The 20,289-nt window shown below is 40.7% G+C and overlaps 3 protein-coding genes across 8 annotated transcripts in view; all 3 read right to left on the minus strand.

Annotated features, from left to right (window-relative positions):
* The window catches only part of smurf2 (SMAD specific E3 ubiquitin protein ligase 2), a 40,695-nt gene extending 38,742 nt beyond the window's left edge, over nt 1–1,953 (minus strand). The window contains exon 1 of one of the 2 annotated variants that reach the window (XM_027141712.2): nt 1,475–1,953. In XM_027141712.2, the coding sequence (XP_026997513.1) occupies nt 1,475–1,526 (52 nt within the window). In that variant the 5' untranslated portion in view covers nt 1,527–1,953. The remainder of the gene's footprint in view (nt 1–1,474) is intronic. The other variant, XM_027141713.2, reaches the window with a different exon arrangement.
* Nucleotides 1,954–2,082: 129 nt separating this feature from the next.
* Nucleotides 2,083–6,315, minus strand: kpna2 (karyopherin alpha 2 (RAG cohort 1, importin alpha 1)). The gene is made up of 11 exons (XM_027141766.2): nt 6,235–6,315; nt 5,924–6,031; nt 5,687–5,827; nt 5,046–5,131; nt 4,686–4,954; nt 4,498–4,592; nt 4,002–4,265; nt 3,369–3,602; nt 3,012–3,194; nt 2,789–2,938; nt 2,083–2,295 (listed from the first exon to the last, which is right to left on the minus strand). The coding sequence occupies exons 2-11, from the start codon at nt 5,987–5,989 to the stop codon at nt 2,206–2,208; spliced, it is 1,578 nt and encodes a 525-aa protein (XP_026997567.1). The 5' UTR covers nt 5,990–6,031; nt 6,235–6,315; the 3' UTR covers nt 2,083–2,205.
* Nucleotides 6,316–11,088: 4,773 nt separating this feature from the next.
* The window catches only part of bptf (bromodomain PHD finger transcription factor), a 29,854-nt gene continuing 20,653 nt past the window's right edge, over nt 11,089–20,289 (minus strand). For 4 of the 5 annotated variants that reach the window (XM_047800539.1, XM_047800537.1, XM_027141336.2 and 1 more), the window contains 12 exons: nt 20,158–20,272; nt 19,820–20,034; nt 18,992–19,286; nt 17,169–18,892; nt 16,883–16,965; nt 16,564–16,789; nt 16,082–16,368; nt 15,415–15,588; nt 14,951–15,143; nt 14,769–14,853; nt 13,893–14,079; nt 11,089–11,854 (listed from right to left, as the gene is read on the minus strand). In XM_047800539.1, coding sequence (XP_047656495.1) covers nt 11,818–11,854; nt 13,893–14,079; nt 14,769–14,853; nt 14,951–15,143; nt 15,415–15,588; nt 16,082–16,368; nt 16,564–16,789; nt 16,883–16,965; nt 17,169–18,892; nt 18,992–19,286; nt 19,820–20,034; nt 20,158–20,272 — 3,621 coding nt within the window. In that variant the 3' untranslated portion in view covers nt 11,089–11,817. Of the gene's footprint in view, nt 11,855–11,883; nt 12,905–13,892; nt 14,080–14,768; nt 14,854–14,950; nt 15,144–15,414; nt 15,589–16,081; nt 16,369–16,563; nt 16,790–16,882; nt 16,966–17,168; nt 18,893–18,991; nt 19,287–19,819; nt 20,035–20,157; nt 20,273–20,289 lie in introns of those variants that run through there. The other variant, XM_047800538.1, reaches the window with a different exon arrangement.

The raw sequence follows: 20,289 nt of genomic DNA on the forward strand, positions 1-20,289 counted from the left end.
GGAACAGAGTTAAATCTAACATTTTTTCTTATGCTGCATTTTTCATGTGCAACACTGTTCATAAATCCTCAGAATCAGAGGACGGGCTGTACGAAACAAACAAGAAACCAGATCTAAATAAAAAGTATCAATGCAGTCAAAACATTTTCACTATGTGTTCTGATCAATGTCTCACATCCTCCTTACTAAAACAAATGAATAAAAGTTTTATTATAGCATTTTTATTTTATTTTAGTATTTATTATAAAAAACGTGGCAGCACCGATGTCACTTTATAGCTCCGGGATCCAGGTTGGATCCTGAGTTTGGGTTACCGCCTGCACAGAGTTTCACATTTCATCCTCAGGTCCTTGTAGGTTTCCTGAACAAAAAAAAATTTAGGTGGACTGGCTACATTACTCATGAGTGTGTGTGGTGTCCCATACAGGGTGTAGCCCTTCCTCAGATACAGTGTTCCAGTGACAGGCTTTAAGTCCACAGAATAAAATAATAAATAAAATACTTAAAAATGTATGACTACATTTATCATAATTCAGGCTTGCTTACATGCCCCCTTGTCCTCTACTTTATATCAGATATATCAAACACAGCCGGCTCTCTTCTCCCTTTCCTAGTCAAAACACCAGGCTCTCAGAGGACAAGAAAGCCAAAACTCAGGTTGTATCTTATGAGAAACCAGTGTTTAGACTGCAGGAGAGATGAGATCAGAGAAACAAAAATAATAACAAAAGAATTACGATTATAGGCGTCTAAAAACAGTCGAAGATGGTTTTCAACTAATAAATAAATCACGGCGTTGTTTTATTTTAACCATAGATCCATTTTAGCCAAAGGTTAAGAAATGTATGAGCTTTGCTTTGCCATTACAAGCTATTCTTTTTTTAAACAGGCTTAGAGCAATTCAGCTAACATTTACTCAAGCTGTGAACCATTCCAGACAAAGAGAGGAAACAGGTTCAGGTTATTAACCATTTTCAGGTTGTAACCAAGTTAAATTAACCAAGCAGCAGACTGTTTGAAATAAATTAATAGTACCACCATGTTAGCTAGCAAGCTAACCAAACGGTGCAGAGTTTATTCCAACTTAAGTTAACACACTCGTAAAAGCATATTGTAATGAACTCAAACAATTAAAAAGTCGCAAGGAAAAGAAACTAAATCGTGCGGAAAAACAAACGGTCACTACAACCGTTCCCATTAAACACACAGCTAGCTAAGTGCAGGCTAGCTAACATGAGCTAGGAGCTAGCAGCATTACTGCACACAAGCCGCAGTTCACAAACTGAACTAACAAAAAGCACGTAAACTGTAAATTGCACAAACTTAACACAAAAGTACACGGTGTAATGAACGAGTCGCATGCTAAAAAATAAAAACAAGAAAACGCAACGGAGGTAGTTAAGATTTAGTTAGTGTTAGGTAGCAAGCTAACCGTTTAGCTAAGCTGTTTGTTCTTCATAAAGTACACACTTACCTGTTAAACGCAACTTAACAGGTCCATTTCTCCTTCCTCCTTGGTTAGACATCTCCTTTACCTTTCCAGGTTGGGCGCAGAATTTCCGTTTAACTTAGAAAGCACTGCCAGTTTTACCCCCCGTACCTCTTTCTGCTATGCTAAGCTAGTCAGCTACTTTCAGTTAATTGAGGATAATGGAGTCCCGACGCAGTGTCCCGGATGTGCGCAGATCTGCCATGTCCACACTTCCCTCTCCTAACGATAATTCCTCAACGTGTTTCGCCTCCAGTTTGCATTTCGTTTCTTTTAAACTAAGCTACAGCGTGCAGGACGAAACGTTCTTCTCTAAAGCCTGTAAATGTAGGTTGACGCCGCGGTCTTTATCTTCCGCAGTGCAGAGTGAGCGTGTGGAAAGTTGCACTGCTTTGATGGAGCTCGTCCTCTTAGCTGGCAAATCTTCAGCTCCACCGTGACGTCATCAGGCCCCTCCTTTCTGATGTGGAAAAGTCTTTCCCCAACTTCGAGAATCCAGCACCAACCCCACACCCCCAGAATCCAGCACCAACCCCACACCCCCAGAATCCAGCACCAACCCCACACTCAAAAAAAAAACCCCACCAACTAAATGGTTTCACTTCCTTTATTTACAAAGTAATAAAATTTGAGACAGTTCCATATGTACAGTTTCATAGAACAGATCAGAAAAGACAAAAAACATAGAACAGTTGTTAAAGGGGGATTTAGAACATTTAGAAGTTGAAAGTGCTTTGGTTCTCATTTATCTGGAATGCATAGCCATCGGCAGTGGCTTCAGGGGCCACACATTCATCTTCTTCCTCCTAAAAAAGATAAAAACATTACTATGTTGGTCTGAAGCATCATTTAAGATTAGACATGCTAAGATTGCCAATATTTGTGAATGCACAGGGGTGGGGGAGGCTAACTTGCAAATAATGGTGCTATTAAATTAGTCTAGTCTGAAGAGATCAATGCAGCCATGCTTTAGTCTGTCCAGCTCTCTTAACTAATCTGTACACTGCTCAGACAAAAATAGGTTCTGTGCAAAGTCCAACATCAGCATAATCGGACCAGTTAGGGACCACTTTTCCTTAACCTTTGAGCTTGGTTGAAAGTTCTTTTCTATGAAATGCCATTGTAGCTGCCACTGAACACAACCCACCATCTTCCCCAGGAACAACAAATGCAACAAGTCAAATTTCTCCATTATAAAAAACATACTTTGGCTTTCAACATGGACTTTTCCCTTTAATGAAGATCTGAAGCATTAGGAACAAAAACGCTCTCCAAGACTAACCACTGTAGTGGACTCACCTCACCAGAGAAGTATTTCTCAATAATATTTAGGGAAGCCTTGTACACCATTTCATTCTCATGAGTCTGCAGGGCTTCAATTTTATCCAAACCACCACATTCTTCAATCATCAGACACAGCTTATCAGTCTCACCAATCTTCTCTGCGGCCTGGTGGTTAAAGCGTGAGGAATTAGTGCACATTTATTTAAATAAATAAATAAATTTCATAAATGGGACATACCAGGAATATGTTGGAGAGTGCATCCAAAATGACCAGAATAGTTTTGCTGTCTTTAGCAGCAAGTAAATTGAGCAGTGGCTCCATGATATTAGCCTGAACAAGGTAGATAACTTGCTCTATGGTGCCTCCACTGGTGTAGTTGGTCACTGCCCAAACTGCCTCCTTCTGTGTCTTGTAGTCTCCCTATACAGGGCAAGATGAACATTAAGGGCAGGATTTCTTTTTGTTTGTTTGTTTTAATATACACTTATTTTTATCACAATTTATTTATTTTTATTTTTGGGTGGGGGGGTGGTGTTAGGGTGTTTGCATAACGTTAATCTTTCTGACATTCTGCCAGCTCAAACTTTAACATACCCGTCTGAGCACTTCCACCAGGCAGGGGACCAGGCCGGCATTGATAACCTCCTGGATCTGTGTGTCCTTGCCAGCAGTGATATTAGACAGGGTCCAGGCAGTTTCCTTCTGAATGTTATTCTTTTGGTGCCGCAAAAGGTTTCCAAACAAGGGCAGGGCCCCAGAATCCAGCACAGCCTGAGTCTGCTCATCTGTGCCAGTTACGATGTTACCAATGGAGCGCAAGGCTGGAGTCTGTGGAAGGTGAATGCTTAGTTTAACTTTTGCACTTCTGGCGAAATTGTATTTGGGAGGCCGTTAAATGATCCCTCTTTGATATGCAATGCATTAGAAATTATTTATTTATTTTTTAATACTGAAAACAAAATCAAGGAAGAACCTGATGGTCATTATTTAAAAAAAAAAGGCACTTTGTTAGCTTGCCATGCAAGTCCTTGTAAATGTGAGTAATGATTACCACAGACACTACTGCAACTTAATGCATTCATTCTGTTATGAATTGAACAAGAACAGAATTCAACAGCACAAATAGGTTAAAAAACCTAAACTACAAAGAAAAAAAAAAAAACCCTTACTGGACTACAGAACAGCTAAAATGAACTGTGAGCAACAACCTATGCACAGTTTACCTACCACAATAGAAAGCTCTCCAGAGCCAAGCAGCTGCACCAGTCGAGGAACAAGCCCAGTCTGGACCACCACATCAATCCTTTCATTAGGACCATCTGTCAGGTATGAAATAGCCCAGCACGTGTCTGCCAGCACCTCCTTATCGTCAAAGTTTAGCAGACGAATGAGAGTTGGCAGGATCTGCTTAATTGCCTCGAGGGGTGGTGCGGGGTTCTTATTGCGACACAGGTTAGACAAAGTCCAGGTGATGTTCCTCAGGTACCCAGACTTCAATGAGAAAAGGACAAATATTAGATAGGTATTACTGGAGTATTAACACCACCTAGCGGTTGGAAGCCATCACTACAGTTGTGGTCAAGAAGAATAGGTACAATATGCAGTTATGTAGAATGCTAATCTTGAGTATTCTGGCACTACTGAAATCTACAAGCAACATTAAACATTGCATCTAGGATTCTTCAAATAGTTAGCAAGATTCTCATTTATTTTTTAAACTTACAGCAAATACAGAAAGGTCAGGCACAGCAAGCAGACTCAAAAGTGGGGCAATGGCACCGTGCTTGATGACCTTATCTCTATATCCAGAGCCGTCACCTTAACAGAAAATACAAAAGATTGAAAGTCTCCCCACACAAAAAAAAAAAAAAAAGTCTGGAGAAGTTTTGCAATCTGCAATGCCTCACTCACCAGCAATATTCCCCAGGGCCCAGACAGCCTGCTCACTAATATGAGAATGAGGCGATGTGATGAGACCAATAAAAGCTGGAATGGCCCCACCTTCCACCACAGCTGTGGTCTGATCGGATGTCCCAGACGCAATGTTAGTCAGGGCCCAGGCAGCTTCAAATTGAATAGGTGGGGACTGAGACATGCCCAGGAAGCTTACAAACTTGGGGATCAGGCCTGCACTTATGATTCGATCAATGGGTGGATGCCTTTCCCTAGACAGCAGCTTCCTAAAATGTACAAAAGATACAATTACAAAAGCCAGAGACAGAAAAGGAGAGGGAGAAAAATAAAGAAGCTTTTTTCCACAAATTACTTCACCTTGCAGCTTGTGTTGCCTGCACTTGAGTTTCAAGAACGTTGCTGTTAACCCCATTAAAAATCTCCTCCACCGTCCAGTGCTGAGCCTGTCACGAGAAACATGAGATTTACAGATCTCTAACTTCTACAGCTGTTAACTGGAGGTTATAACAGCATCACATGGTATACAGTTGGACAGTCACCTTACCAATGAATAATCACACAAATCAACAAATATATAATTATATATAGGGAAAGTAAGTGTGGGGTGTTTAAATGCTTCGCAGATTCCCATGTACAGTGGAGGAAATATCACTATATAGGCTATGATACTTATTGATTTATTAAAAAGTTTGATGGAAAAAAAGCATTCACTAATCAATTAATTCAAATGCAAGTTTCCTCTAAAAAATAAAAATATTACACGTACACACAAGCAAAAGTAAAAGTAGATTGCACAATTGTATAATAAAAAAAAGGACACTAAACAAAACAATCACTAGCCAAAACGCTGATTATTCAAACCAGCACTAGGAGCAAAGCATCATGGGAAAATTACTCGAATCGATAAACTAAGCACGTGTTAATAGCTTTAACGTGTTAATAGCTTTAACGTGTTAATAAAAGAAAACAACCCGAATTAAAAATATTTTATTTCTCACCTGGCAGTTCTGACTTTTCTCCTGAAGAGGAGAGGTGGCTTCATCCGGCAGCGTGCTCACGTTCCTCCTTTTCAAAATCTGATCATCTTTCTTAGCTTTTCTGAGCTCAACGTTTACTTCAATTCTCCTTCGTCTCAACTCCTAATTTATGAAAAGGAATAAAATATTATAATGAATAAAAACCACCACTAATAAATAGCACAAAGGGTGGAGTCAAATGTTCAAGTTCAAACTTACAGCTACATCCTTTCCTTTGTTTTTAAACTGATTCAAACGCTGGCTGTTCTCGTTAGCAGCAGACATTGTAGTGGGATTTTAGGAAGATAAACTTGGAAAGATGAAAACCTGAAAAAATTATAATAAAGAAGGGAATTGAACTAAATTATCACATTAAAATAAACAAACACGCTTTCTTACAGAAAAACAAGTCATTTATAAAATGGGGAAAAAAGCATTCTATTATATGCACAAACCTAAAACATTATAAATTTTATATAGAATAATAATAATAATAATGAGGCACATTTAAAACATTTAACACTCCTTACCGTGTTTCTCCAGAGGAAATGTGCACTAAGGAACACCAGTACAGACCTTTAAATTGCCCGGCGAAGCGCTCTGATTGGTCAGTTTGAGCAAAAGCAACGCGCGATTGGACTGGTTTGAAAAATCACAGGTCACGCAGGGGCGTGGCCTCCGCGCAACTCACGTTTATTATCGCGAGAGTTTGACTCGGGTTTGACTTTGAAAAGGCTGGTATTTAAGGAGATTCATGTTACACGTTAAAATCCCAAACACTAAATAAAACTTCTTTTACATCTCTTATGCTTTTTATCATAATTAATTTATGGAAAAATTAAGTTATTAAATATTATGTTGGATAACCACTGGCTGGTGTATATATATATACATACCCCAACCACGGACTGTTTACTGCACTGAACAGCTGATATGGTGTTAACAATCACCATTGTACTGTCGCTTTTTCTTCTGTTTTGCACTATTTTGCACCACTTTAAAATCATGCATCCTTGCACCACCCAAAAACTATCATTACACTTCTGTATGTCCATCCATATTTATTCTGTGTATATGTGTGTGTGTGTGTGTGTGTGTGTGTGTGTGTGTGTGTGTGTGTGTGTGTGTATATATATATATATATATATATATATATATATATATATATATATATATATATAGAGAGAGAGAGAGAGAGAGAGAGAGAGAGAGAGAGAGAGAGATGTATATATGCATAATGACATTCCTTTTATACAGCTATCTGTCATACCACTTCATACTGTAACATACTTGTATAAAAAATACACTATATTTACCCTTATTCAGTTACATGTACATATTACTACACCTTCTGTATAAGCATATTCTGTATACCCTTATTTATTACACTGCCACTTGTAAATAAGCCATCTATGCACTTCTGGTTAGATGCTAACTGCATTTCGTTGGCTCTGTACATGTACCTTGCACAATGACAATAAAGTTGAATCTAATCTAATCTAATCTAATCTGTAATATAGATAGATAGATAGATAGATAGATAGATAGATAGATAGATAGATAGATAGATAGATAGATAGATCAAACATTAGCCATCATATCCCCAGTTCAAAGCTGAATTCATAAATAAGAGAAAGTAAACAAATATGATTTGCAAAACACGTATTTTAATAAAAAAATTAACTTCTTTATAAAAATACAATTAACAGAACTGTTGTGTGTTTGTGTGTGTGTCTGTCTTCATTTGCATGTGAGGCAGGTTACGATGCTATGGTATCTGCAAATATGTGCCTCGCAATTTTGGCACCTGGTGCTGATTTAGTTGTTATTTGTTCAGAATTTGCACCACTTCCTTGGTGTTGGTGGAGGAGGAGCAGATGGCTGTAAGGGACCAGCTGCAGAAGTCGATGCGCCCTTCTGGACTTCCTTGACCAAGCTGGCAGAGGCTGGTCGTTCTATGAGAGGTGTCACTGGTCGTTCTATGAGAACCTGCCGTCGTTCTATGAGTGATAATGTGTCCTTCAAGACCCTGTGTCATATCGAGAACCACACTCTGGCCCTGATTCTTCTCTGGTTGACCATCCACAGGTTTCCCTGTGTACACCTGCATGTTCCAGGCGTAGCTAGACTGGGCATCGCAGGCTACCAAGATTTTGATTCCATACTTGCCTGTTTTTCTTGCTATATATTGTTTGAATATACATCGACCTTTGAACGGGATCAATTGTTCATCCACTGTGACATCAATGCCAGGATTATATATTTACTGCAGGCGATACACCCACTTATCCCAGATCTCTCGGATGGGAGCCATTTTATCTCTGGCACTTCGTGCTCGTCTGGCCTTATGATCATCAAAACGTAGGATTCTTGAAATGACGAGGAATTTCTTCAGGGCCATGGTAGCAGAAAATATCGCCCTGCCAGTCTGAGCGTGCCACAGGCTGGATGTAGTCTCTTTACTGGACCTATAAACCCCAAAAAGGATTAAAAGACCCAGATATCCCTGTAGGTCGATTTTATCTATTGTCTTCCAACTGTCACCATATACATGACACCCCTCCTTGTTAGACATGTCTAACACTATCTCTTGGATATCCTCTGACATAAACAACTCGAAGGTGGACTTTATGCTGTCGGCACGAGACAGTGCATACATTGTAGGACCACGTGGGTTCCTCAGACTCTTCATAACTCGATTCCTTCACGTCAGTTGGAACATCATCATCTTTAGAGATACTTTCTTCCTCTAACACATCCTCCTCTTCCTCAGGTGCTCCATCGCTCAGCTTCTCCACAGGATCGAAAGTCGGCTCAGACTGTAATGCGGTGAAGGTCCTCTTCATTCTGTCTCACAGGGAAAAGGGGAAAGGCGAGAAATCCAAGGGGTTTTGTTTGTTGTTACCTCGTCCCGTATGGAAGCCCAGTTAAATGCAACATCCAATGATTTGAATTCTTTCTTTCTTTCTTTCTTTCTTTCTTTCTTTCTTTCTATATCTCATACTATAAATATATATATATATATATATTATATTTTATTAAAATGCTTTACAGGTGTGGGAGTTTAGATAAATATGTTTAAAAATACATTTATCTGGGTTTGTAGAGAAATTAAATACTGTACATGTTAATAAATAAATAACTAAAAATAATTACAAATAAATCATTAAAAATCCTTTACAGCACGAGTAAAACTTTGCTTTAATTACGAATTGGAGTAAAAGGGAATAATAACTACATTTCTACATGGACTTCAATTCTGAGTAAATCCCTGCATGCTGCAACAGTAAAATATTACCATTTGGGTGGTATGATGTAGCCTAAATTGAACAGTATGTCCTAAAATATTTTATCTCGCATACAACATAGTAATTTACTGAATTGTAAATGATTACAATTATCCTATTTACGAAACAACACATCATACCTTTTAACCATTTATGGTTATTTATGTAGGCCATTTGTTTATAATAAATTGTTAAATTCTCCCACTGAGGAAAACTGACACTGGAGCCTCCTCTCTTAAATATTTCCTTACAGAAAGCATCACCTGTTATTTGTTAAATCAAGTCAAGTCAAGTCACCTTCCTTGTCACATCACCACAGCACGTGTGTCATGGTGAGTGAAATTCTTGGGAGTGAGCTCCAGAAATTGCAGAACCATTTACATACAGTAGTTAAGAAACAGAAATTAAGAACAATTTACATACAGGTGAAATGTGCAAATGTGGAAAAGATGTAATGTGCTCATACATAGTCAGTACACACAGTGTACTACTAGACATATTTACAATGCACTACACATTATATACAGAATGTACTTATATATATATATATACACACACATATATACACATACACACACACACACACACACACACACACATACTGTATATAAAATATGTTAAGGTGCAACAGACTGTACAGATAGGTTATTGTCAGATAGATTATTATGTGTGTGTATAGTCCAGTGTATAGATAAATAAAACAACAACATTTCAGAGATTACATACTTGTGAAGGAGTTATTACTATAGAAACAATGGCATTAAAACCAGTGTAAAATAAAAATAATTATTTGATTTATAGCCAGGATTTAGGTCAGAACTGCCTCAGAGTCAAAGTCAATCTTTTAGCATAAAAATGGCTTAAAATGTGAATGACAAACCAGAATACAGTTGAGGCCAAAATTATTAGCCCCCCTTATGAAATTAGACAAAACTCTTGATTTCTCCATTTGTTTTCAAAATAACAAAGACAAAATGTGCACCAAGTTTGATTAGGATATTTAATTGAAATAGTGAGTTGAAACAAGAAAGGGCAAAAATGAAACGTCCAAAAGTATTAGCCCCCTGGTCATTACTAGTCAATAGTGTACCCTTTCTGAGCCACAACTCACAACAACCTCTTCGAGTAGTTCTTTTACTAGGTTGGCACAGGTCTCCTGAGGGATTTTAGCCCATTCTTCAATTGCAAATTGCTCCAGCTGGTCCAAATTACGTGGTTTCCGAGCATGGACATTCACTTTGAGCGCTCACCACAGATTCTCAATAGGATTGAGGTCTGGGCTCTGTGCGCACCACTCCAGGACCTTGGTTTTGGCATTCTTCAGGAACTTTTGGACCAATTTCGATGTATGCTTTGGGTCATTGTCTTGTTGGAAGGCCCAACGATGACCTGAGGCTAGACTACGAGCAGATTTCTGCATATTATCCCTCAAAATTCACGATGCCTGAAGCTGCAAAACAGCTCCACAGCATGATGCTCCCACCACCATGTTTGACTGTGGGAACTGTGTTCTTAGGGTTGAAGGCCTCACCCTTTCTTTGCCAAGCATAAGCAACATCCATGTGCCCAAACAGTTCCAGTTTTTGGGAGTCTGATTTTCCCACAGACTCCCAAAACTCATCTTTACCTTTCAAATGTTCACGGGCAAACCTCAGTCTGGCTGTGATGTGCCACTGTTTGAGTAAAGGGGTTCTTCTGGGACGATGGCCCTGAAGCCCACCATGATGAAGAGCCCTCACACCCGTGTTCCTTGAACAATTGACTGCACAGGTGTGGTTCGAAAGCTGATTGGTTAATTAGGTGTGGTTCGAAAGCTGATTGGTTAATTAGGTGTGGTTCGAAAGCTGATTGGTTAATTAGGTGTGGTTCGAAAGCTGATTGGTTAATTAGGTGTGATTAAATTAGAATAATAATTGCTTCAGGTGGATTATATTACTTCGCTCTTTCCTAACTCATTTTAATGAGTTATAATCCTAGTTGTAGCTTTTTTAATTGACGCTGTATGGATATCTTCATTTAATCTAATGATTATAAGCCTTACTCAGAAGTCATAAAATAGCACACAATTCACATAGAGAGAAAAAAAAAGTGAAGACGTTCATCAGTGTGAGAAAGAGAAGTCTTTCCATTTATTTACGATTCATATACATCAATATTTCTTCAGTTGTATTACAAAAAAATGAAAGAAAAAGGAATAATAGACATACAAACAGAATGCCTCACGACTGAGCTCGGTTTATCGGCTGCTTCAGTCACTTGGCATGAAACAGCTAAAAACCTGCATCTGAATAAAGTTTCCTCTTTCAGGCTCCTGAAGTCTAATCCACCACAAAACCAACTGTTTGTCAAACACAGTCAGTTGTGTCCAGGATCCACCTAATTCTTGCACATCACATGAAAACATGTTATTGTCTATTGTCATGAAAGGTATATGTAGACCTGGACCCTGGATTATGCAAACGTGATTTTATAATAAAAAACAAACAAAAAAACCCCCCACAAAGTTCCATCCAAAAGTCATTGCGTTGAGGTAACAAATGTTACAAAATGCTTCATGTATAATCCCTCTGCTGCCTGTTCGCTCCACAGTCAGAGAGCAGGGCATGTGAAAGAGACGCTGCTTTAAACACTGCAGTCATGTGCGTTGCTGGTTGACTGGGGAAGAACCATCGGTTTGGGTCGAGAGAGAAAGAAAATGAAGAATGTGTAGGGCATCCTTGACAAGGATGATGCCTGGTTCCCTTGGATCGACTGTTCAGAGTCCCTCCCCCCTCCCCCAAAACATGTCCTTTACAGACGTGCCGTAGCACCACATGTGGTTGTATTCTATGAAGCTGAAGACTGAAGTTTGTTGTTATGAGACCTACAGAATACAAAAGAGAGCAAGCTGAATTGAAGCTGTTTGAAGTTTTTATTGAACAGCGGACAAGACACGAGAAAGAAACAAAAACAAAAACAACAACAACAAAAAAGACAAAGGAAATGAAAATGAGACAGATAGCAAAAAAGACATGTATGCATTGTCTGGGTGATGATGTGGGATGGCATGGGAGTGGACATGGCAGCCATGCAAGGAAATCTCTGCGGCAGTTCTGGAAGTAATTTGGAAGCTAAATATGATATTGGTCCCTGGTAGGTTGTTTATTGGAGAACAAACAAAAGACAAAGCCAAAATGTCATGGTACAGTCTGGGTACTAACACTACATAAAATATTCCATTCTCCAAATCTATATCATCGCTTTTAACATAAAAACCTTCACAAAAGGATTTAAAACCAGAATCTTCCAAATATGACAATTTAAATTTTTATTCCTATTTCACTGACAGAATATTGCAGATGAATGATGAGCAATGATTTGTTCAACTGCGGGAACGCATGATAAACCGCTAAATTCATCAGGTCCGGGACAAGCAGACGAACCAGAAAAGGCTGTGTGAGAAAAATCCAATCCATCTTACAATAAAATATACAAAATATTTAACCAGTGCCAAAGTAAACACATTTGAGCAGAACAAGGCATTGTTGTTAGGCATATACAAATAAAATATCATAATTACTAATATGTGAACATTATTAACAAGAGGGTTTTAAAAAAAAAAAAAAAAAAAGAAAGAAAAAGAAAAATCCACAATACATTGTGTGCACTTAAGTCATACTCTTGTATTTATCATTTAACAACATGGCTGCCATTCTGTGATTGTCAATGAAGCCATGCCTGGGATACGTTTGGCCATTAACAAGTCTTTCCCCCCTTCTGATGCAAAAAAAACGACTCAATTAACTTAAATAAAATATAAAAATCATGTGGAGTTTCAGCTGCTCATAAAACAGCAAGTCCAATGTATCTATAAAAGAGAAACTCCACCCCTTCAGCATAGATTCCAGCTATACGTCAGACTCAAGACATCAATCTGCAAGAGAAGAATGAGTGGCGTGAATGACATGCACAACACAGAGATGGAGGAAAAGCGCATGGGACAAATGTAATCAAGACGCTCAGCTACACAGGATGTAAGCAGACGGATTCGCAGGTTAGCACACAAATGAACATGATGTCTGTAAGTTAGTAACTTTAGAACATTTGACATAAGCTTGATTTTAAATTGCCCATAAAATTGGCATGAAGACCATGATTGGATTCAATATGTTGACTAATGTCTTTTCGTTACAGGAAGTAAGAGAAGAAGTGTAGCTTTTGAAAAACTAATCGTACCTCGCACCAAATCTCAAGCTACGTTCACACATACAGTAACAGTGACTTAGCGGCCAGAGACCTTACGTTGCCGGTTACCTCTGGCTACATGAGCGACTACTTTTGCGAGTGTCTTGTGATGCAAAAAAAAGTTGAGAAAAAGCTGCCTTCATGCAAATATGGAGCAAACTGCTGCACAGACTTCCAATGGGAGTGAAGACAGTAGAGTGCACATGATGCATGTCAGAGCACACACTGTCCTTTATCTACAAAAACTAAATTTACCTCCAGTGTGTTTCATTTTAGTGGCAAGAAAACTGTTTAGGAATGCTAGTTGCACCACCCACTGTTTAACATTATTACCATGGCAACCATTAGTAGGTATGCCTACTGGACTTTAGTACAACGACTGGCAACGCCGAATCACTGTGTGTGTGAACGTAGCAAAAACAGACAACCATGGGCCAGCAAAATGCCAGAAAGAGAACGTTTCAACTGCCAAGTTATTTTTTTTACTATGTGTAGCAACCCTGTTATGTTAGAAACATATTACATGGTAAATAATCGTTTCTTTGGAAGTTAAAAAAACCCATAACACCACATAAAACCCAACACACACCCCTGAGATCGTAAAAAGGAAGAAAATGTGAATATAAAAGCATAAGAAAAAAAGGTTAGTCTTCAGTTTCTCCAGAAGCCATTCTTACCTGCTTGCTTTGAAAGCTTTGAGTTTCTGTACAAAGAAGGATTCCAAGAACTCGGCACACTGGTAAAAAGGTGAGTCGCTGGGGTTGTAGTAGCGGCAGTTGTCGAAAATTTTGGTCATGTCCGCTACAAATTCTGTTAGCTTGCTGTAAAATCGTTTCTGTATCCGCTGTTCCATGGTGGATAGATCTACAGGTGAGAACAAAAAGGAAATAAAGGATTTTACATCTTTAAAAAGTACTATAATTGCTAAGTAACTTGCATTATTAGGCACAATTAAAAAAATAATAATCCTTTTTTTTTTTTTTTTTTTAACTACTTATGTTATCTGCTTACACTGTTTTTTTGCTCATGAGAGGAGCTAGTTAATATTCTGATCCTCTAATAAGTTTAGCTAAAAGTATTCAAAAGAAACACGAATGGCTGCACAAATCTATAATCTTGATCTATAACAGGCAAAATATATCGATACAATTATTTAATATTTTATATATATATATATATATATATATATATATTAAATACATAAAAAAAATCAATCTGTATTTTATCTGGTTAATACATTTTTTGATTTACACACAGAGAGCCACCATTATAATCAAAGGAAGAATTAACTGGTGAAAATTGTTGAATTAATCTGATCTATTAATCATGTCATAGTGCCGAGCTGTTAGAAGTGATGCACACATTTTCAGGACTACACAGTTTACTAAAGGTTTTCTGTAGTTTTTGATTTTAAACATCTGCAACCATGCAGTCACAGGCTTCAAAGAAAATAATTGACACCAGCGAAACCTCATAAGGTTTGCCACAAGACAGAAACCTTGCCAAGTTTCACACTGAAGATGAATTATTAAAATGATCAGAAATGCTCTTACCCATAGGTTCCTTTATGACCCCATAATAATCTGGAGCATCATTAGGGTCGACTGGTTCCAGAAAAGGCCATGCCATTTTGTGGGCCTGGAGGTCAGAAAGGAGGAGTTTATAGTGACATAACATTTTAACATCATAAAACCACCACAGCATCTATACAACGCAACTGATTGGCCATAATCACCTGTAAGGATCGAAGGATTCGCTTCAAACCCTCGTAATCCTTATCTGTGAGCGGGGACAGGACAGTCATGGCCTCCTCTGTAGACTGGCACTGAGGGCAAACATATTCGTCGATGTGAGTTGCCTCACTCTGCAGAATGCCCACACAGCGTCCATGGTACCAGTTCTGGCAGCGGTCACAGCCAATGTAGAACCTATACACAAAAGCACAAGGTTTATAAGCCTCAAAAACTAATCTAAATAAAAAAAAAAAAAAACAACAACAACTCTAACCCAAGTCCAATATTCAGTTTAGCCTGTACACCATGTTTTTAAACCCATATTCAAAATGAACAAAAAGTACATTGTGAAAATCAAAAGTTAATTTGCTTCACAATTTTATTAATTATTTTCAATGTTAAACTCGCTTGTATAAGAGACAAAAAAAAAAAAAAAAAAAAAGTAAAAAGACAATCAATCACATACTGGGACTCATCATATGGTGTTCTGCAGATGCAATAGAGCTCCTCTGAGCTGCCTTCCTGTGCCCTTTTACATTCCATACAGATGTAATCATCCATCTTCTTGGCCTCCTTCTCTGTGATGCCCACACACTCACCATGGTACCAGTTCGAACAGAGATCACAGCCAATATAAAACCTGCAAACAGAGTAACAAAATAGGGGAAGTTGTGGCCTAATGGTTAGACTTTGTCTCCTAACCTTAAGGTTGTGGGTTCGAGTCTCGGGCCGGCAATACCACTGAGGTGCCCTAAAGCAAGGCACCAAACCCCCAACTGCTCCCCGGGCGCCACAGCATAAATGGCTGCCAACTGCTCCGGGTGTGTGTTCACTGTGTGTTCACTGTGTGTGTGTGTGTGTGTTCACTGCTGTGTGTGTGCACTTTGGATGGATTAAATGCAGAGAACGAATTCTGAGTATGGGTCACCGTACTTAGCTGTATGTCACATCACACAAATATTTGATCATAATACCAAAATAATTTGACAAAAATTCATAAAAATAATACTACTCCCATTTGAGACCACATGACATCCATAATTCTAACCAGGTTCTATCTTTATTTCATCAGCAGCAGCAAGTTTCATAAAAACAACTTCAAATTGCATGCTCTGTAATAGTGAGGTCCTTACTTTGATTCGTCATAGGGTGTTTTGCATACACAGTACAGTTTTGTGTCTCTCTTGTTGTCCTTCGATGAGGTGGAGATCATCTTCTTCTTCTTGCTCTTAGACAAGGCTGCATCTCGCTCCTCGTCTCGTTTGCGTTTATGGCTGGAGTGGGGTGAAGTGATGGTGGAGGAGTGTGTGGAGAGAGAGGTCGCCTGGGCACTAATGGCTGTGGCGGCTGCTTGAGATGCTGCAGCCTGGGCTTTCTCCTTTTCTCTCCTCAACTTGCTCAGATCTCTCCTCAGCTCCTCCTAAGAGCAACAGCGAAACAGGAATGTGAGAGCAGAACAGAAATACAGCTTCCTAAATACTGGAGCACTACCTGATTTAAATCGCTTCAAATTGTTCACTTTCTACTCATTCTATTAATTAAAGGTTAATTACACAATTTCTGTATACATAAGGAGAACATAAATTGCGAATATGGAGGGTTGCAATGCCCTCACCTGCACTTCCACCTGTAGCTCTTTATCCAGCAGGGCTCTCTTCTTCAGAATCTCAGCTTTCAGTTGCTCTTTGTGTTTAAAGAGCAGAGCCGAGAGCTTGCTGGCGTTCTGTTTGCTGCGCTTCTGCTCCACTGACTCCTCCCGCTTCCGCTTTTTGGCTGCCTGCTTTTCATCTTTGTCAATCTTATCCAATATAAACTTCATCACCTGATTACACACAATCATCCTGCAGAGAGTATTAACCCGACAAAGAGAAGGTAAATAGGTCAAAAAATATTGGGTCAGAATATGGATATTAGGAATGCAGTAAAGTTTTTACCTCTGATTCTCCTCCCTCTCTGCTGGCGTCATGGCTTTCTTCTGCTTTAAGTGCTCTATGACTGCATTCTGCTTCATGACCACCTGAAACAGCACCAGAAGCCAGAGTGAAATCATTGGCAATAGTCTTCAACCCTAGCATAAAATCTCCTTGGAAAATACCTTATATTTTAAAGGCTCCATAAACTGTTTCTCTGTCACACATTTATGGCTATTTAATGACTGAATATTTTTAAGTCTTCCAGGTTAGAGATCACTGTGGTTAAGAGCATCTATTAATTCTGCACCTGCTTCTGCAGCAGCTCACTCTGGCTGGCAGCCTGTTGAGCCTGCTCCCTCTTAGCCTCTTGCTGCTTCTTCTTCTGCTGCTGTTGATCTCGCAGCTGCTGGATGCGCTGGAGCTGCTCCTGGACACTGGCAGTCTGAATAGTCACCACATTCTGAATCTGATGTGTCTGCACCTGGCCTCCACCCTGCTGCTGGATCTGGATAGGCAGCTGCAGTTTGATCTGCTGGGGAAGGGTACCATGCTGGGCCTGGGCCTGGAGCTGTGCTGCTACTTGGTTCTGGATATGGGACAGGACTTGCTGCTGGATCCCTGGAACACTAAGGAGCTGGGCAGGGAGCTGGATCTGAGGCCGAACCTGAGTTACTGTGGTCTGGGTTACCTGTGGAGCTACAGCAATAGAGGCTACCTGTGTTGGGGGGGAAGTCACTTGGGCTACATGAGACACAGATAAGGGGGAAGTGGGCGGGACTGGGGCTTGAGCAGGCAAATGAGCTTGAGGTTGGGGCTGCTGTTGTGGCTGTGACGGAACATGAGAAATCTGTTGAGGCTGTTGAGTCTGATGTTGCAGCTGGGTATGGTGTTGGGGTTGCTGCTGAGGCTGAAGTTGCTGTTGGGGTTGAAGCTGTTGCTGCAGCTGGAGAGGGGTTTTCTGTTGGGACTGAAGCTGTGACTGCACTTGGAGTTGCTGCTGAGGCTGAAGTTGGGATTCTTGTTGAGGCTGGATCTGGAGCTGGGATTGCTGTTGAGGCTGAAGTTGAAGTTGGGCTTGAAGTTGCTGCGGGGGTTGACTTTGTTGTTGAGGCTGAAGCTGTACCTGGGGTTGGGGCTCCAGTTGAGGCTGAAGCTGTGCCTGGGGTTGGAGCTGCAGTTGAGGCTGAAGCTGTGCCTGGGGTTGGAGCTGCAGTTGAGGCTGAAGCTGTGCCTGGGGTTGGAGCTGCATTTGAGGCTGAAGCTGTGCCTGGGGTTGGAGCTGCAGTTGAGGCTGAAGCTGTGCCTGGGGTTGGGGCTGCAGTTGAGGCTGAAGCTGTGCCTGGGGTTGGGGCTGCAGTTGAGGCTGAAGCTGTGCCTGGGGTTGGGGCTGCAGTTGAGGCTGAAGCTGTGCCTTGGGTTGGGGCTGCAGTTGAGGCCGAAGCTGTGCCTGAGGTTGGGGCTGCAGTTGAGGCTGAAGCTGTGCCTGGGGTTGGGGCTGCTGTTGGACTTGGGACTGGATTTGCTGTTGAGGCTGAAGTTGGAGTTGCTGCTGAGGCTGAAGCTGTGACTGGGCCTGAGTCTGCTGCTGAGTCTGAATTTGCTGCAGTGGTTGAACATTTGCCTGCTGTTGAGCTTGAGGCTGGAGCTGCTGTTGAGACTGGATTTGGGGTTGTGTTGAAACTTGGTGCTGCAACTGGGTTTGAATCTGGGGTTGGGAATGGATTTGGATTTGTTGCTGTAGCTGGTTTTGAAGCTGTGGTTGGGTTTTGGCTTGTGACTGGGTTTGATGTTGCAGGGCTTGGGAATGGCTTTGGGGTTGTGATTGTGTTTGGTTTTGGATTTGGGATTGAGGTTGAAGCAGGGCTTGTGTAGAAAATGTAGTTTGCAGTGTAGGAACTGGAACAGATGATGTTGGTGTTTGGGATGAGGTGGCTGGCTGTAGCATAGGTTGGGATTTAGAAAGAGCGGGTGGAGACGAGGGAAGGATGGAGGGTTGAATGATGGGCGAGACCTGAGCTGCAGGTTGTATTGCTGGAGAAGAATCAGACACAAACACACACACAATCTTTTTTGGCTCAGAGCCTTTAATATAATTTGAAATTACTTCCACAGATGTATTGAATGTCTTACCTGGCCTTGCTGACGTAGTAGGGTCCACGGTGGTGGTGGTGGTGGGTATGGTGCTACTCGCGGGAGTAGCTGAGGTGCTCGATGTGGATAAGGTGGGAGCTGGAGTAGCTGGTGCAGCTGGTGCTGGAGGCATAGGAGTGAAGAGGAAGCGCTGGACCTGGCCATTTGGCATAGCTGCCTGCATGAGCTGCTGACCAGGACCTGGGATCACAGTCACACCCTGAGGGATGACCTGCAGCTGCCCTGTAGTCTGCCCCTGACCCTGGATCACCACAGTCAAACCTGGATTCCCACCCTTCATACAGAAGTACGAAAAAGACACGTTGATGAATTAATTCACAAAGAAATAACAATGGTACACTGGGCAGTCTAATTATTTGAAGAATTATTTCAAATTATTTAGAACAAAAAACATTTACAAAAGGTTATAAATTAATATGTATTCGATCGAGTGAAATAAGTATTTGATCTCCTGGCAACAAGCAAGAATTCTGACCCCCGCAGACCAGTAATTTGCCTGAGGCACACAAATTAGTCCTGTACCTATAGAAAAGTACTCCTAATCTCAACATGTTTAAAAGTGTAGTGTATAAGACACCTGTCACAGAATCAATCTCTTCCATTAAAACCTCTCCACCACCATGGGCAAGACCAAAAAGCTGTCAAAGGACAAGGTTTGAATGGGGGTGTGTGTGATTGATTGATACCTACTCTCTAAAACTATATTCAAAACACCTGATTTTTAATGTTGCCTCAAGTGTGGGATTGTCACCCTCAGACATCACACTGAAGGAAGAAAAACAAGTACAAGCGCACATATGTACAAACCTGAGCTCCTTGCGTGAGCTGTGTTAGCTGAGCCAGAGTGAGTTTAACTTGACCTTGTTGTGGTCGGGCAGTGCTGGGAGCATGTGGAGTCTGGGGCTGCCCAGGGGTAGAGGGTAGAGAAGGAGAACCCACCACCTGCCCTGGGGTATTGCTGCTCACAGCCTTTGATACAGGTGTTCCTCGGATGATTTGAGTAACCACCTGCTGACCTTGGCCTGAGAGACAATTAGAAAAAAAACGCAAAAACTGGACAAGCGGAACACACAAGGCTTTCAATACCAATAGGACATGCAACTTGTTGGTTGTAGCATACAGGCAAATTTGACGAAGAAGAATACCTTGTTGAACTATTAGAGGTGCGCGAATGATAGTCTTGCCCAAAGTTGTAGTCTGTTGGAGGGGTGATCGAACCACCGTCATCCCAGGCCGGACAGGAGTTCCAGCAGTGGTAGACTACAAGGAAAAGAAAA

Source organism: Tachysurus fulvidraco, chromosome 15 (genome assembly GCF_022655615.1).
Source record: "Tachysurus fulvidraco isolate hzauxx_2018 chromosome 15, HZAU_PFXX_2.0, whole genome shotgun sequence".
In the NCBI taxonomy this organism is placed as follows: domain Eukaryota; kingdom Metazoa; phylum Chordata; class Actinopteri; order Siluriformes; family Bagridae; genus Tachysurus; species Tachysurus fulvidraco.

Excerpts from the sequence above, each read along its gene's own strand:
- kpna2 (XM_027141766.2), bottom strand. The coding sequence starts at position 5,989 with ATGTCTGCTGCTAACGAGAACAGCCAGCGTTTGAATCAGTTTAAAAAC. Across the intron at positions 4,593-4,685 it reads GGCCCTGGGGAATATTGCTG|GTGACGGCTCTGGATATAGA; the intron begins GTGAGTGAGGCA and ends TTTTCTGTTAAG. Across the intron at positions 2,939-3,011 it reads CACTCTCCAACATATTCCTG|GCCGCAGAGAAGATTGGTGA; the intron begins GTATGTCCCATT and ends TTTAACCACCAG.